We start from the raw sequence: 16,730 nt of genomic DNA, 5'->3' as shown, positions 1-16,730 counted from the left end.
ATTTTTCTGACTCACGCTAGGGTAGTACACACTACATGTAGATTATTTATCAGTTATCTGTCCTATATAAGTCGTGATTCTGACTGGATATTATTGCCATTGGTCTTGTGAACTATCACAGGTGATTTAACGTGGCTCTGTCCTGTGTTTCATTGTCTGATGAAGAGCTGGTGTGCTCAAAACGTCATACACCACGAGATGCAATAAAAAACATTATTTTAAAAAAGAAACTGGAGTTCTGCATTGTGCAAATTATTCGAGTGTTTCCTTTCCTTTTCTTTCCTGCGTTCCTTTATGTGTAGTATAAAGCCTTGACCATTAGGGGGCGCCGTTTCCCACGCGGCAGCAGTTTTCCTCCGTTTGGCTGAATCATTTTATCCATCATCATACCCAGAATGCAAAGTGAGAGACAGCGAAACCTCGGCAGCCTGGAGCCTGTTGGGTTATCATGGCGATAAGAGGCACGTCTTCCCCCTGAGTCTCCGTGGCAACAAACGCTTTGCTTTCCCGCTACATGAAAACACACGCTGAGCCCCGAGCAGCGCGGAGACCTGCCGGACTTTCAGCCCAGATTGGAGGAAGGACATAGCGAGTGACCGTCATGGCAGCGTCGGAGGAGCTGTACACAAAGGTAACGCGAGTGTGTAGCTTTGTGTAGGTGCCTGCTTTTTGTAGCCGGTCCGCTAAATAAATGTCCGAATCGTGGCTTCACCCTCTAGGAAAAATAGCTTTATAGCGTTTTGTTCGCCCGACGAACAAAACGCTGAAAGTTTGATTTTTGCACCTCGGGGAATGTGCAGGCTCTGTGTCCGCGGCTGCAAATGAATGAAAACGGGGTTGAAACCGCTTAAATCTCGTGTTTAGGTGTTTACATGTAACCTTGGATGAACAGCTGAAATGGGTGCAGCTGACAGATGCAGCACAGAGTCGTTTCCTCGCCTCTTCCTCCTCCCTTCATAGTCCTCCTTTGCGTGCAGAAACATCTTCCAAAAGATTTACTTTGCCATTGGATCTCCAAAGAGAAAAACACATATATTATTTTTTACGTTCATATTTTAATTTTACTCTCTGGAAGCCAGGGGGCTAGGATGATGCAAAGGCGGTGCCAGCCAACATGGAGGCTCTGCTTTTTCGGCTTTAAACCCTGTTATTTAAGCTTTAGCTCAAACCTTTGCATCGACATATTTTAATGTCAGAGATTACTTTGGATTTAGCTTCTTGGCTCAGTTGTATGAGCCCTTTCTTTATGTACTCTTGGCTCATGCACATAAAGACCGCCGCATCCGGACACTTTAGCATCCTTCCCCTCAGCATCCAGGATGCTCAAAGGCCCTGAAGCCTCGGTGTGGCTGTGCAGACCCAAATAGTCCCTGAAGACACCATGATACTGCTGCTAGAAAGAGGCCTGTGTTGCACTTTTAACTCTCAAGGTCATGCTGTTGTTTTGCTTTTACGTGTTGGTGGTTGTAAATGTGAGGCAGAGATGCAAGAAAGTGGTGTGTGTGCTTGTGTGAGGGAGAGGGAGGGGAGATGAGTCACCCATCCCCCTACTTTGACAGCTGGTGTCTTTAGTGTGTATAACGTTTGTGGTACAAAGACGGTGCAATGATTTCAAACCTGGACTAAACTCTTCTTTTAAGTGAATCTCTGGACCTTTTTGCAGTCTCTGTTACCTAAACAAAGCTCCAAGGAGGAGACAGTTTTAAACCTTTGGTCACCAAAAGGACACTGAAGTATCCTCAGGGCTGTTTTTCTAGAATCAGTTAAAAAGGCATGTGTTAATTGCTGCATGTAGAGCTAAAGCACTGATGGGAAATCATCTGGAAAGAATGACACTTCTCTGCATTGATTAGATCCTATTTAATGTCAACTTTTGCTGGTTAGACTTGATCATGTTTGAATTTTGTGCACCTATTGTTCCTTATCGTAGACTTGGATTGTATTAGAGTAGCTTTGCATGATTTAAAATAATCCCCATTGATCTTGTAGTGAGCCTTTGTTCAGCCCTTCAGTTCATCCAGTGTCAGAATTAACTTTTTTAGCTCCCTTCATTTTTTCCTTTAAGCCATCTTTCTTCTAATTGGCTGCCCCTCACAAACAGAAGGTTTGAATGGCAGGTGGGTGGAGCTTCTGTGCTTTTAGCTTAGAGCTATGTGCCTGAATTCGCTTACTGACATCCGACAGAGCAAAGAATAGAAAAAAACTGTCTGAAACCTGAGCTTTGGGCTCATAGAAACAACTTTTAGGAAGAGCACCACCATTCAAAAGTATCAATACATAGAAGAAAATAAGGAAAAGCAAAATAGGTCTTTGCAGACATCCTTCAGAATTGTCACAATTTACTGCATTTTCTTGAGATTGTGAATTAACATGATCAGGCTTTTGCAAAAGGGAAAGAGTGTTAAAGGATGTCCACACAGGAAAAGATGAGCAGCGATATGGCGACCAGAAACCAGGAATGTAAATGAATTTTAGCAGCTTGAAATAACCATCGTTGATTCAGAAGGGATGGATCTAAACTTTAAACTCTAATTTTTTTCCATCTTTTAAGTGAGAAACTCAGGAAACCACTTTGAATTTCTGTCATTTAGCACTTTCCTAGAGGTCATGAGGATTTCAGGTTGCTAGAGATTTCTTGAACAATCTCTAGAGTGTGTCTGCGGCTTTAGAGGGCTACCTATAAAGCCTGGAATGTTCCCAATGACAACCAGTGGGCTAAAAGTCATATGCAAAAAGCGAATCACTTTATATCTGGACAGGGATTAAAGATGTCACCTTTCCTTTTCTAATTTTGTTTTTTTAAACAATAAAGTGATTAACAGAGAAATTGACTGGCAGATTATTAATTAAGGGTTCTGCTGGGATAGAAAAAAAATACACATTAAGATGCATGGATTCTGCTTAAATAGCACTTAGGTGTTCGATTACAACCAGCTACCAATAGATGCTGCTGAGTTTGCTTCCTCTGCCAGCAGGATATGGCTTATAGCCATGCATCGACTGAGCTGCCTGTTTCCATAAAAATCTGTTAAAGCGGTGAAATGGCTTTAAATGCAGGTGAGTGTTTGGTTGTATGTGCTTGCATGGCTGCTGACAAGAGTTCGTTTCTGCTTTGAATGGCACAGTGTATTTTAGGAGGACTCTCTATGTGATTTGCTTTTCCAGCACAGGGGCGGGAAACAGTCTGCCCTCTGTGCACACGAGTCAGCCTTATAGGCGCTTACTGTGCATATGTTATCACAAACATCCACACTCACACACACACACACACACCAGCAATCTGTGTTTGTCTCCTGCGTGACCTGACTGCCTGTTTAAAGAGAGGTGACTCAGGGGTGAAGTTCTTTGCTTTAAGACTCTAGTCTGTGTTTTGTTTTGTTTGGGTTTTGTTTGTAACTCGGACCAACAATATAAAACGGATCAAGATCAAAACTAGTAAGAGGGAAAGAGAAGCAAAGAGAGGGCGCTCTCGTGGAGAGGAAAGCAAGCTGCACCTTAAAAAGATGACTCAGAGCTGAAAAGGCCTTTTACCGCACAACTGAAGCTTCAAAAATACACTTGAGTGTCATACAGCTGAGTGTTTGCTGCACTATAACAGGCACATGTGCTGTGTTTTTAAAATAGCTAGACTCAACATTGATTTGTAAAACTAAACTCAGAACTAGGGCTACCCCGCATAGCATTTATTTATTTATTTTTTTTGAGCTGAGGTGACCAAGAGTGAGCAGTTGAGCAAGAAGGGGGCGTCTGAGAATATCATAAAGAAAGTTAAAAATATCAGCTCTGCTACGATTACTCAGAAAGTTACAAGCAGTGTACCTATACAGCCACTGGACTTTACAGGAGGAGGTGTGGCTCTTTCCCAGCTAAAGCAAGAGTGCCATAGATTTTTTTTTTGCAAAGTTGCTAAGTTTGCAACAGTGAAGTGAACTGAAGATTGAAGTTCTCTGCTGAGAGCAAGAAGGGTGTCATGCACTTTGAGCTGAGATGCTGGGTAGTTTTCATATTTAAACAAACAAACCAACAAACCAGTGAAGATCAGAATTGAAAAGAAAACGAACGTGTTCCAGCCGCACTGAAACAGCTTCATGATTCGCCGTGTTAGAGAGCTGAACATGGTTAGACTTTTCTTACCATGCATTGTTGCATATAATGCAATAAGAAGCTCAATAAGCAAAATTTAAAAAAAGCACTCAGTAAGGAACAATCTAAATAAAATACAAAAGAAAGTCATGTAAAAAGGTCAGTGTAATACAACACAAAGTCTTTCTAAGTTGTGTTTATATGGGCTCGTTGAATGATCCAGCGTAAGATCCAGTTTTTCCTTTAATAGTAAAACATAGTAAAGGTTAAGTTGCAAAAACGGAGGAAAAGATAGGCATGCTAATAGTAGGTTAGGTCATTACTGCTATTATTTCTTGGTTGATTATGGTATCACACACAGGCACTAAAATATGTGATTATACTATGAGGCGGTTACAAAAAGATCTCTCTGTAGCTGATTAGAAAATTATTCCCACATGAGGTTTTCACAACGCTCAAATTAGTCTGCATATTGTATATTAATTACAGCACAGTATTTATTTATGCTTTTGTTCTTTTCTAAGATAATTTTTTTGGATAGTGAAGCAATGACAATATGAAAGTGGGGGAAGACGTACAGCAAAGGGCTGCGGGTTCATAATTCAAGTGTCAGTTAAAATGTAAATGTTTTCTACTGTAGGAACTTGCAGCGAGCTTTAAGGTAGTGTGTCAAACTGCAGGAACTGCCCGTTCTTCAGGGACATATCAGAACACAGTACTTGTTTCGCAGTAGGTATATCTGATCGGCCCTGAAAAGCTGCTGTGTGGGGCTTGACGCTGATTGGTTAAACCTATGCTAAAAGCAAAATGATCAACAATGTAAACAACAAGAATGAACAATAATGTCTCAGTTCCAGCAGTTGGTATAATTTTTTTTCATTTGTCAAAATAGTTGCAGAATTGTTACATTTAAATCACTGTTAAGGATTTATGTCATTTAAAAAGAAAATCAATTTCCCAATTTTTACATTTTTAGATTACTTATTATAGATTTTTAATCTTAACTGTTGAGTCACACTTAATTATATTGTTGTTGTTGAACTCAAGACTTGTAGTGGCTGGTTTTTAAATTTTATATTGATATTTTAATTGTAATTTATCCTTCGAGTCTGAAATATTGTTTACACTGAATGTTTTTGTAAGGGTTTTTGGAAGGCTGGCTTTAAAAAGGATATTTAACATAAATATTCTTCTTATTTCTATTATAATATTTATTATAGGGCACGTCAGACCTACCCAGCATTGCTGCAGTGGAAAGGTACTTAAAAAATGTCATATTTTTATTCTCTGTATTGTTTTTGTGATTGTCCAGCTTGTCTCACCTCTAAAAATTCTCACTGTCTCAATTGACATGGGTCCTAAGCTCAAAGAGCTGCAGGTTGTTTCAGCGAAAATGAGAGCTGTATGATACGAGATAACCTGTTGAGCAAGCTGCACATATGGCCACGTGCTAGTTAGTGAAGTCACACAGTGAGAGTAGTCAGGAGCAGATGATGGAAGGGAAAACACCTGCTGTTACATCACTGGTTGGGGTGTTGCCAGCATGTCTGACCTTTTCAACCCATTGACAGCCGTGCATTGTTGCACTTCTGCCATAACTGAATGATCATTTTGTCTCATTTATTCTGGTATCAAGACGCAGACTACCTAAGAGACCTAAAATGTGGACAAACCTTTTTTGAAAATATTATTTTATGACCTCAAGTCTAAGAATTAATTAATTTAGTGGAAAGAAAACCATTAGTTTGCATATTGTAGCTTGATATGCTGATATCCCTAACCCTTATGGCATTAGCCTGAACTGACCTAAACTTGGTATCAAAGTCTTTATTTCTTACATATGTTTATTACATTTTTGTCAATCTATGGAGAATTATAACTAGCAAACACGCTGCAGATGTTAGTTCGACAGAATATCGGTACCTTCATTTTGCTCTAGCCTGTTTCAGTGGTCTGAACATGGCAAGTCAGTGATTGTACAGGATATTAGAGAAAAAAAAAAAGTTCACCTGTTTAAAACACTAATTTAAAAAAAAAACAACAATAACAACAAAACAAGACAGCGCCACAACCTTTAGTTTTGGCTGCTTTTTTGTGCAGCTGTGTATTAGCCACCATGTTAGCTTGCAGTTTAGTGTGTTTGTCATTATGCACACTTTAGCTGCAAACAGGTGGCCCACAGTTTACTGAGAACCTAAAGTGATATGTTGGACTCCAGTTTAAAATTGATGCAGATGACTTTCTGTTTCAGTTATTCACAGTACTGCAATACCATTGTGATACTATAGTGGTAGTATTGTATCGCAGTCTGTCGTGAGTTAGTGTAATTGCCACCCCTATTAAATGTGACATTTTTAATGATACGTTAGCATGCTCGTGTTACAAAACCCAGTTTGATTTAAAAAAACTTCACGAATAGTCAGATCTGTAGGTGTTTTTCCAACTCGTCAGGTGGCAGGTTTTATATTATTCAACGTCATGGGTTTATTTTTTCCCCTTTATCTGTAATTGAGAGCATGTGCATTCAGTTACTGCCATGACCTGGTTAAAGTAATTGCGCAATCATGTTGTACTCGTTCATGCATGAGGTCATTGCAATCCAAACCAAGATACATGGAAGTATTCTATGGCTGAATGTTCGTGAGTAAAATAGCGAGTCCTTTTAATGTGACTGTGTTGATGTATCATCTGATTTTGACCAGAAAGCATAAATAATGACCAGAATTCAATGGTAAAAGAAATAAATAATTACAGAATTTCAATATTGCTTTACGGGAAGATATTACGTTCCTTGAATAGGCTAGCTCCCTTCATGTATCATCCAGGTTCAGTTTTCATCTTTGCAGCTCCCGGCCTGCAGTTGTTTTTCAGAGCGGCTTGTGAGACGGTCCTGTTTACTCGCCGTCTGCCTCGTAGATCATGTGATCAATGAAGGAAGCTGAGATTTTTGTTGACAGACAGCTGGGAAGGCCAGTCGTCTGCCACGAGGCAAGGAAGTTTGGGGAACGTCGTTGAACGCCGCTTGTGTCTGCAGACACAATGGGAAGATTTCATCTGCCAGCGAGCTTTGGAGCTCACTGCTCGATCAGTTAGTGTCTGGTCTTGTGGCGCGTGTGGCTGGAGGCATCCACAAAACCATCAGAGTCACAGCATGAGCTAGAAGCTCGCTCAACAGTCAAAATGAACCGGGAGTTGGAGTATATGTTTCTGAAAGTAAGTTTTTGCTCCTTTTTAAGCTTTAAAGAAATTCCTCCCCTCTTGATTAAATAGTTGTGTCATTATTTTTTAAGGAGATGGATGCTTTTAATGATAAACTGGTGTTTCTCTTTATGTCATATAAAGAACCTTTCTATGCTGTGATTTTGAATTTGGTTTTATTACATTACCTCTGTAATGGTGGCTGTGGAGCCCCAATCCTGACACGCCCTTTGAAATGGTTATGTCACTGAAATCAGAAGGACAGTAATAACTTCCACTTAGCAACAAATCAGATTTTAGCCTGTGCTGAGTTTTGTTATCAGAGTAACAGCAACATCTTTGTTACGGTTTGACGAAATTGAATCAGTAGAAGTAGCTTGTAGTTTTTCCTGCCTGTTTTGGATGCACATCTGGCTTTGCAGGCTTCAGTACAACTTTGTTGGTTGGATGGACCAGCAATATGTTCTTCTGGATAACTTATCTAGCACTGTCATTGCTATCACATAGATTTATTTGCTTTTTATTGACTATTTTAAATAACAGCTGGAACTGTCTTCCACTTACTCTGTTGGTGTGTTATGGTGTTGTAAATATAAGAGAGGACAATTGTGGGTCCCATTCTCTGCTCTTATATAGTGCAAAGAGGCAAACAACACTACTCCTACACTATGCCAAGAGTCAGCACTGGCCAAACTAATGTGATTAGATGCTGATCAGCGTCACAGCCTCTTAGTAAGAGATCTTGGGCAGTCAGTAGACGATTGGCACGCTAGTTGTGCCAATGGTCTAGTTGGGAGCGCAGACAATCAAGGTTCCTTCCTACCAAGCTCTCCAACAGCGCTGAAATCTCTCTAAATCTTAGCGTCATACTGTGTCTGCCCAGCTGAGCAGAAAAACAGCAGATTCTCACATGAGTGGTATCATGTGATGAGGTTTCTGCAGTCTCCATTGACCGCTTTACTGAGAATATGTGAGCAAAACACTTTTTCGCATACCGCTGCGGCTGTCTGGAAGGTCGCCTTTGCCAGCTACAAAATATATTAAGGTTTTCATCCATTTCCGCTTGACTTACTTTTATGAGGTGCAGTGTACTTGTCTAAATTCCTTTTGCTCCTCTGTTCGGTCAAAAGAACAACATTGTCTCAGTCACTAGACCGAGGAATAGATATTTTATTTGAAGACAGTTTAGCTGCATGTTTGATGTTTCAGGTTGTTCAGCCATAATCCTTCTGAAATGAAAATTATGAGAATCTGAAATATAGTTTTGAAGTTTTTTGCTCTTTTTGTAGCAGGTAGATTACACCCAAAAACCAAATACCCAGAGAAATACAGTCATTTGGAAAATTGTAAATATCACAAAAATCAATAGATTTTCAGTTACATTTGCATGGGGAAAAAAGTATAAATCATGAAGGGATTTTTCCTGGCTCCAAATAGGCAGTTAGGGGTGAACCTCTCATGATAAGCATGATTGATCCATAGATAAAGAAGTAGGCTTGTGTTACCTTAGCAAGTCTATGGCTCCTTAATATTTCTGCCTGCAACTGCAGTATGCAGTAAATGTATCACTTTACTGAAGAGGACAAACCCAGCCATGCAGGCTCTCACTTTATGAGAAGGTGAGTTATAAGTGGGGAAAAGAGACTTGCAGTAGGCCAAAAGGTGCCCACTTCTAGAGCGAAAGCTCAGAGCTCCGTATTTGCATCTCTTTAATCTGTTGTTGACTCTGAGCAGAGAGTAAACACTTCTGATGGATGCCCCGCCCCATCGCCACATCCTTGCAACCCCAAAACGTTGCGCTTTACACACTCCCAGCTTCCTGATCTCTGTGACATTGAAAACCTCCAGTACACCTCCAGTTTCTGCATTAGCAGAAATTATTTAATACAGAGAGGCGTTGCAGTCGAATACGGAAGAGTTAAAGCTGAAATGACTTTCAGGACGTCTGCAGGTCTTCTGTGATAACATCAGTTCTGTCATATTCAAAAGGTACCACAATGGCTCCACAGTGTTTGGTGGAAGAGGTTTAATCTTCATCTCAGTAGTTTCTTACTTCTTTCATTTGTTGATTTTTAGATGCTAAGAGCACAAACTTTGGCCGTCATGTAAAGAAGTTGCGGTGTAATTGAGTGAAATACGATTAGCTGGTGTTAAGCCAGAGGTAGCCTAATCAGTTCCTGATCCTTTGTCTCAATTAAACCAGGATTAGCATCAGCTCAACTTGCAACTTCAAGACCTTTCCCTTCTGTTAATTGACCTGCTGACCCCTACTGTGTACTGAAAACCTTAAGTACAGGAAGAAATCATTTTTGAGATTAAAAATGCGTTACACAAACCCAATCCCAAGATTGTGCTATTTGACCCTTAAAAAGAACTAAAATACAGGATTTCTTCTTTTAAATCATTGTCTTCTGAATGTAGCCAATATGAAACAGCTGGAGCATCTGCTATGCTCTCCCCCCCGTATATATAAAGTATATATAGTGTCAGCTAAATTGTTGGTTTATGAGCCAATCATCAATGTTTGGAGCAGGGAAGAGAGCTAAAGCAACATCTTTTAGACGGCAGACGATATAAGAAGCTGCACCAAGACATAGTATGAGATAAATATGTTACTTTCATCCATGAAGTCATGCAAAGCTGCTCTAGTAGTCCATGTGGTATTCAATGAAACCTATACTACAAATCTATTTAAAAACAAAAGTAATTAAAATAAAGTTGACCCTGAGATACTTCCAGAGAAGTATCCTCTTCCACTTGGGGTAGCAACTCATTCCCATCTTGGAGTGGGCGCTCCACCCTGGGTGGGCTTTGCTCACTCTTAGATATAAGGCCTCAGTCATTTAGGAGGAGCTCAGAGTAGACCCTCCATAGCTCCACTTGTACTAGCTTGATTTATTATTTTCAGAGAGCGCTTAAAATGGGGAAGGTTCATTTTAGAAAAAGGTGTTATGTCTAAAAAAAGTGTTCCCTTCATATTTCATACTTACATTTGTATACATGGAAAATCTTCCTGCATGCCAAGGGTCAGGGGAATAAACCGCCAGTGGAGGTCATTTTGCTGCCTCCAAATTCACGAGAATCTATTTCACGGCAATTTGCTGCTTATTTGATTTTATTTTGATTCACTGACAGTCAAAGAATGACCGCCAGATCAGTGTATGGACGTATTATGCTCAATGGATCTGGAATCGAGCACAATATGTTCCCTTTAAACTGTTTTAATAAACAAGTCAGTGACTCTGTCTTTTCCTGAACTGTAAGAAAATAAACTGGATACGCCAGGATTAGTTTCAAATTAGAACAACAATGAGGGACAAATGGAAGTTAATGCTGCAATGTTTATGTGCTGGTTATACTGTGATATTGATAAGAGATGTTGTTTTCTCTTTAGGAGTGAACACATTTTAAATCGCCACACAGAAAACATTTCATCCTTGCTTTGCTGCGACCAAGCATGTGCTGCATGGACGTGTCTTGCATTCAGCATGTGGGGGGGAAAGTAGAGACACTGTAGTCACATGATTGCTGATGTCACACATGCTCTGACGTCTTTGCTCCTTTATTGTCATGCCTCCCCTCATTGTCTGCCACCCCAGAAGACACCAGCCTAGCCTAACCAGCCTCCATCCATCCCTTCCACCATCCACCCGTGTCTCTCTGTCTGTCTTTGAGGCAGACAGTCGCTGCACCCCGACTCATCACATTTTTCTCTCCAGCATTTAGATGCTATTCTTTTCCAGCTTCTTTTTCACTGTGGACGATGATGTCCTTGAAACATGTAGATGTCTGTCAGTTTCTGTGTGTGATTGCGAGTGTGTGAGAGAGACTGCGTGGTTTCAACCTACATCTCTCCTCTATTTCCGAACCCAGGGGAATTTGTTGGACTATAAATATGATTCATTACCTCTGCAGCTGTACTACAGTGCTGTCTTTCCTTTCCCCCTCCATGTATGTCTGCTAATGTGCAAATTGGGAGCATATTTCAGTGTTAACTAATTCAGGATAATCGTGCCTCACACCTAGTGGTGTGTGAAACAAGTGCTCTGTGTGTGTGTGTGTGCTTTTTGTGACAATTACCAGGATCAGAAAGTGTGCAGCTTTGCCTCTGTGAGGTGTGATGATGCTCAGAACTTGCTGTTGCTATTTTTAGTCTCCATCCTCCTCCTCTTCTCCTCCTCGTTCTTTCTGCCTCTTTGTTGCCATGAGGCTGGCTGCTGGGATGGTCTAACACAGGGAGTGATGACATGTTGGAATGAGGAGGAAGATGGTAAAAGCCTATATTCACCTGCTTATAATTCCATCCAATCTGTCTCTCTTAATTCCTTTTAAGTAGCTTTATGTGTATAGAAATCATATATATTAACAACCACTTATGAGTGTTTTGTGTCTTATTTATCTGTGATTGCCATGCCAGTGGAAAATCCCTTCGCTCCTACTTTGAAATTTCAGTTGCTGCGAACCAAATAGACTCTGCAGAGAGTTTCTCATACTGCAGTTGAACAGGCTCCAACTCCACACTCATGGACTGCAGCTGGAAACGGTAGCCTTTGTTTGGGTCATCTGAAGATCCACTTTTACGCTGGAGGATCACTTTAACCAGAAATTTAATCAGGTGAACAACTGGTTTATGTACAGGTACGCCAAACTCACCAAGGCTGCAGAGGAGATGAGGCAGTTTGAGTCTGTTCACTGGATGAGGAACTCACTATAGAGCCAACGTATTGTTGCTCTGTTATTTGTTACCAGAGTATGCAGTGAGATATAGTTTTGCAAGTGACACAGAAAAAAAGAAATGCGTAAATTACATTCTCATTCAAATCCTGCTCATTGAATACAGCTAATTATCAAAGGACAGTGTTGGGTGGATGTTACTGGAAAACTTTGATTCTTGTCTGTACCAGGGGCACTGGACTCTGTTTTTCTTGGATTAATATTTTTGATAAGAAAAAAAGACTTCAATAAGAGAAAATACAAAGGTTATGGGTTCAACAAGCCCTTGTTTATTTTCTAGAATAAAACTAGTCCATACTGAAAAACTTTTCATCATTTCCTCCTTTTTTTAAAATATTCTGTTTGGCTGATAGAAAACTTACATACACTATCCTCCCGAGATCCAGCCTATGCAGTATGCCCTCTTTTTATTCCCACTTTTTATTCCAACAAACTTTCCTCACAAGAAAGTTACAGCTGCCAACTTTAAAGCCACAACCAAACATATCGACCATGAGTTAATGATGGTGGTCGTTATCTGGCACAAAGCAAAATCTCTCTGAAGTTGGAAGGAAAATGGTGGAAAGCTTTTTATGCGTTTACATGAGCTGAGCATGGAGGAACAGTTTCTGCTGTACGGGCTGGTAGAGTAAGGCCAGTTTTCCAGCAGCTATGCCAATAACCTGACCTGTAATATTAAGATCACAATCTTTAACATGATTGTACAGCCTGTGCTGCTTTGAGAAGACTAAACGGAGAGAAAACACCAATATAAACATGAAAAGAACCTAAACCTTCATGAGTAAAAGCTTAAAAAGGACGTTTCATTTAAATCTACCTTCTTTCTTGTTTTAGGAGTTTTGTGCCGCTCAGTCAAACATGCTGTTTGATAAGTTTTTGCCTTGCAGAGTGGTGTTTATACTTGTCTTAGGCAGATGGTTGCCTCTCCGTGAGCCAGAGGTTTCTTTTTATAGTCTTTACCTTGCAGTATAAAGGTTTTGAGGCCACTGTTGTTGTGATTGTGTAAATAAACTGGATCAAAATGTCTGGAGAGAGCTTGGTAGGGGCCATTGGCATGTCGATGAATGTTGCTCTATTTCATGCTTTCATTTAAGAAAACATGCATTTGATCATGTCTGATTTTTTTCCAGTAATGAACATTAAAAGTGGCTCATCTGAAGCGACGTAGCAGAATTTACCAGCAGCCTCTCTAAAAATGATCTCAGCAGCCATCCCAAAAGAATGTCACTTTTACTAAAACTGTTCTGTTCTCTTGTAGAGAGTTATCTATTTATTTAATTTTGAATAAAATTACTGTAAATCCACTGGAATTCAAATAACAAAGTGTCTCTTATGAGAGATAAGGCAGGATGTTTGATGCTGCAGATGATAGTGAGCATCGGTGTCAGACAGTAATGTGGTTGAATCCTGTGGTTTGATCATTTGGGTGGTGTGTGAGAGCTTCTTCCTTTTAGCTGCTGTTTCATGTGTAACTCGGCACAGACGCATAGATGTGCAGTTTCTCCGTCTCTCATTGTCTTCAAACATACTGAATACAACAAACATAACACTTATTGTGTGATACATAAATTAGCTCATATTTGTAGATTTATCAGCTAGTACTGGCTTATCTAAGACATGCTGGTATTGCTATAAAGTAGGTGCTGGTGAGTAATTGCAGTACAGAAATGCAAAAGATATCCAACTTTAAAATGTCACAACACGGGGACTATAAGGCTGTAGAAGGCTACTGTAGAAGTAGCTGTTGTGCATTTTGCAGACTTTAAATGGTCATTTGCAGGCCTTTAAAAATCCAACTTTGGATCCACTGTCACAAAAGCATTTATATACTTCTTTTCTACTAATAGATTGCTGCTGCATATCCAGGCTTGGTGCTGTTTGGAGAACCAGTCCACATGAGAACTGTAATTTCTGAGACTGTAACGAATGTTAAAAATTGATCTGTTCACTTTATTGCGGCTAATTAGTCCCGTTTTTGTTTTTTTTGTTTTTTTGTATTTTTGTTTTTTTTCCCTCTTTCAAATGGGCTTCTTGTGAAAAACCTTTGGGACTTGTGGGTCACTCTGAGGTAACGCATAACTTCCTCTCTACCATTCAGCAAGCAGCAGCACCCAGACAGAGTTGTGCACTCCCTGTGTGACATTGTGTTGCCTCTGCCTTTCTCTCCAAGTGTAGCACATTGTCAGACAACATTGCCGTTATCAAATTTGACCCTGCTACCCCCTTAGTTGGGCAAAGCTTTAAATATTTCCTATTTATTATCATTATTAACTCAGACATTTAAAAGATGGTATTCAGGACAGCCCTAGTAATTTCCACCTGGGGGATTCTGGGCTGAATCTGCCAATCATTGGTAGGTGCCATTGGTGGTTTAACCTCGTAGGCCACCTATACAAGTTCTAACTTCATCCCAGTAATTTTGTGTCCTGCACTGGTTCCCTTTTATATGGATGCCAAAACCTGGCAGTTTGGGTAACAACACTGCTTCAATGGAAGAGTTGACTTTTAAGAGTTTTAGTTTTTAACCTCTTGGGAACACAACTCTATTCGTTTTAATGTGATAGTATCCTATTTTTACACACCTTAAATATTCCCTATTTACTGTGTTCCATGCATATCTTTTTCTTTTTCTTTTTTTCAAATTTTCTTCATCCTCTAACTTACAAAGATGCTCGCTCATTTCTAAGTGCCATTCTCATTATTCTTAAGTGCCACACTATACATAGCCTAAATATACAGGTCACAGTGTTTAGTGTTTCTGCACCAAAAGAGAGAGAGATAGGAATAATGTGCATAACCTGAGGACTTGATAGAGCTTCCATCCATCATCTATCCCTTTCTGTGTCTGGGCCATGGGGCAGCATTCTCAGCAGCGATGGCAGGCTCCCTCTCCCTGGCAATCTCATTCTTTTGGTCACTACCCAAGCTTGGGACCATGGGGTATGAGGGGAGGACTTGGATCGACCGATAAACCAATAGTTTTGTTTTCACAGTCAGCTCTGTCTTTACCAAAACTTACCAGTGCACCTGAGGTGGTTTGCAGACAATTGTGACGGGGCTGGAATGAGAATCAGCACTTTTTTACAGGTGAAAAAACCCCTAATTGGTTCACAAGGCTCTAAAATATTAAGACTCAACAGTTTCTCTGCTAAAGCTGCCATTTCACCCCCACCACTCTCATGCACTATGAAGGGAGGGTTCATGAGGATTTGTGTGACTATGAGGTCATGATTCAGATGATCGGTAGTGAAGCAGCAGACAAAATTAACCACTTATTCTCCCGTTATGCTCCTCTACAGTGAGGTCTTTGTCTTTTGCTTCTGTGAAATCGTCATGAGCAGTTTACGTAATGAAGGTTAAAAAAAATCCTTTAGGCCTGAGAGCGTTCCTGAAAGTTCAACAAGGATTTTTATCGTCATGTGCTCATTAGATGCTCTGGAAAAAATTGGCACTTTTAATATTTCTGTATTAAAAGTTATTCCTGTTCATTTTTCCCCTTTTGTAATGTTAAATATGCTGCATGGTTCTCCAGCTGACTCCTGTACAGTTGGGCTTCCTTGCATAAGTGTGGGCATGCGTCACCATTTATAAGCTAGTCTCTTCAGCCATGTGACCGGCAGCGTCCATCACTGTATTCTCACATTTCTGTGATCAGCTGATTGCCTCCGGTCACATGTATGTAAGGCCTGAAACACTTTTCTGGTGATGCCTGTGTGTTTGTGGGTTTGAAGTTATTATCATGCAAGATCCACTGCTGCTTTCTTTAGTCAGTATAAGCTAGTGTTTGTTCAGTTGTTTGTTTCTATAACTTAACTGACCATTAGGAGCTGAGTTCTCATGACTGTGAAACACAGAACCCAGTGTTTTCTCTGAGGTCACGGATATTAAAAGGATATATTGGATATATTAAAAAGGAGGCGTTTTAGTAAAACTGTCCTGTTGTCCTCCTCCATTTGAATTGAGCAGAAGGAAACCTAAGTGATTTGTGTTGGCATGGAGCATCAGGTGGAGTGGGTTTATCCAGAGATGTGAGAAAAGGGGAGATATGTCACTCAGTGAATCGGGAGTTCAAATTTATGGAAGAATTCTGCAACAGCGAAGATGGTTATATGTTTATAACTTCCAGGGAGGAGAAAAAACCTTATTTTGTAAAAAGGGCAGAAAGCATGGGTTGTTTTTGTTTGTTTGTTTCTTTTTAAATTACACATAGAAATGGCCCATAGGTATGAATGTGAGTGTAAATAGTTGTCTGTCTCTCTGTGTTAGCCCTGTGACAGACAGGCCACCTGTCCAGGGTGTACCCCACCTCTTGCCCTACAATAGCTGGGATAGGCTCCAGCACCCCCCGGCGACCCTGTGATAGATGGATGGATGGATAATTTCATTTAAAAATCATGGCTGGGAAAACGATAGAAATTTGGATGTCCATAGAAACGGTCCTGTGTTTAATACTATAAACGCAGCAGCATCTCTGCAGTTTTTATGCAAGTATTAAAGCACTTTATTGTGTACCTGATGTGAAATAACATGTCTGGTTTCTAACTTTATCTGTTTTTGTTTTTTGTGTGTGTTTTTCTGTGTCTCAGTGTGCTCGGGTTTGGATACCTGATGTAGAGGAGGTGTGGAAGTCTGCTGAGCTCACCAAGGACTACAAAAGTGGAGATGTCTCCCTGCAGCTCATGCTGGAAGATGGAAAGGTGAGGATGATAAGAAGA

General features: G+C 40.3%; 1 protein-coding gene across 5 annotated transcripts in view; it reads left to right on the top strand.

Annotated features, from left to right (window-relative positions):
* The first annotated feature begins 396 nt into the window (after positions 1-396).
* myo5aa (myosin VAa) overlaps positions 397-16,730 on the top strand; it is a 63,006-nt gene continuing 46,672 nt past the window's right edge. For all 5 annotated transcript variants that reach the window (XM_080884687.1, XM_080884686.1, XM_080884684.1 and 2 more), the window contains exons 1-2: positions 397-631; positions 16,602-16,712. In XM_080884687.1, coding sequence (XP_080740813.1) covers positions 602-631; positions 16,602-16,712 — 141 coding nt within the window. In that variant the 5' untranslated portion in view covers positions 397-601. The remainder of the gene's footprint in view (positions 632-16,601; positions 16,713-16,730) is intronic.

Source organism: Rhamphochromis sp. 'chilingali' (assembly GCF_963969265.1).
Source record: "Rhamphochromis sp. 'chilingali' genome assembly, chromosome: 6".
NCBI lineage: Eukaryota > Metazoa > Chordata > Actinopteri > Cichliformes > Cichlidae > Rhamphochromis > Rhamphochromis sp. 'chilingali'.
The sequence above is the reverse complement of the archived record's forward strand: the minus strand, read 5'-3'. Positions and strand labels throughout refer to the sequence as shown.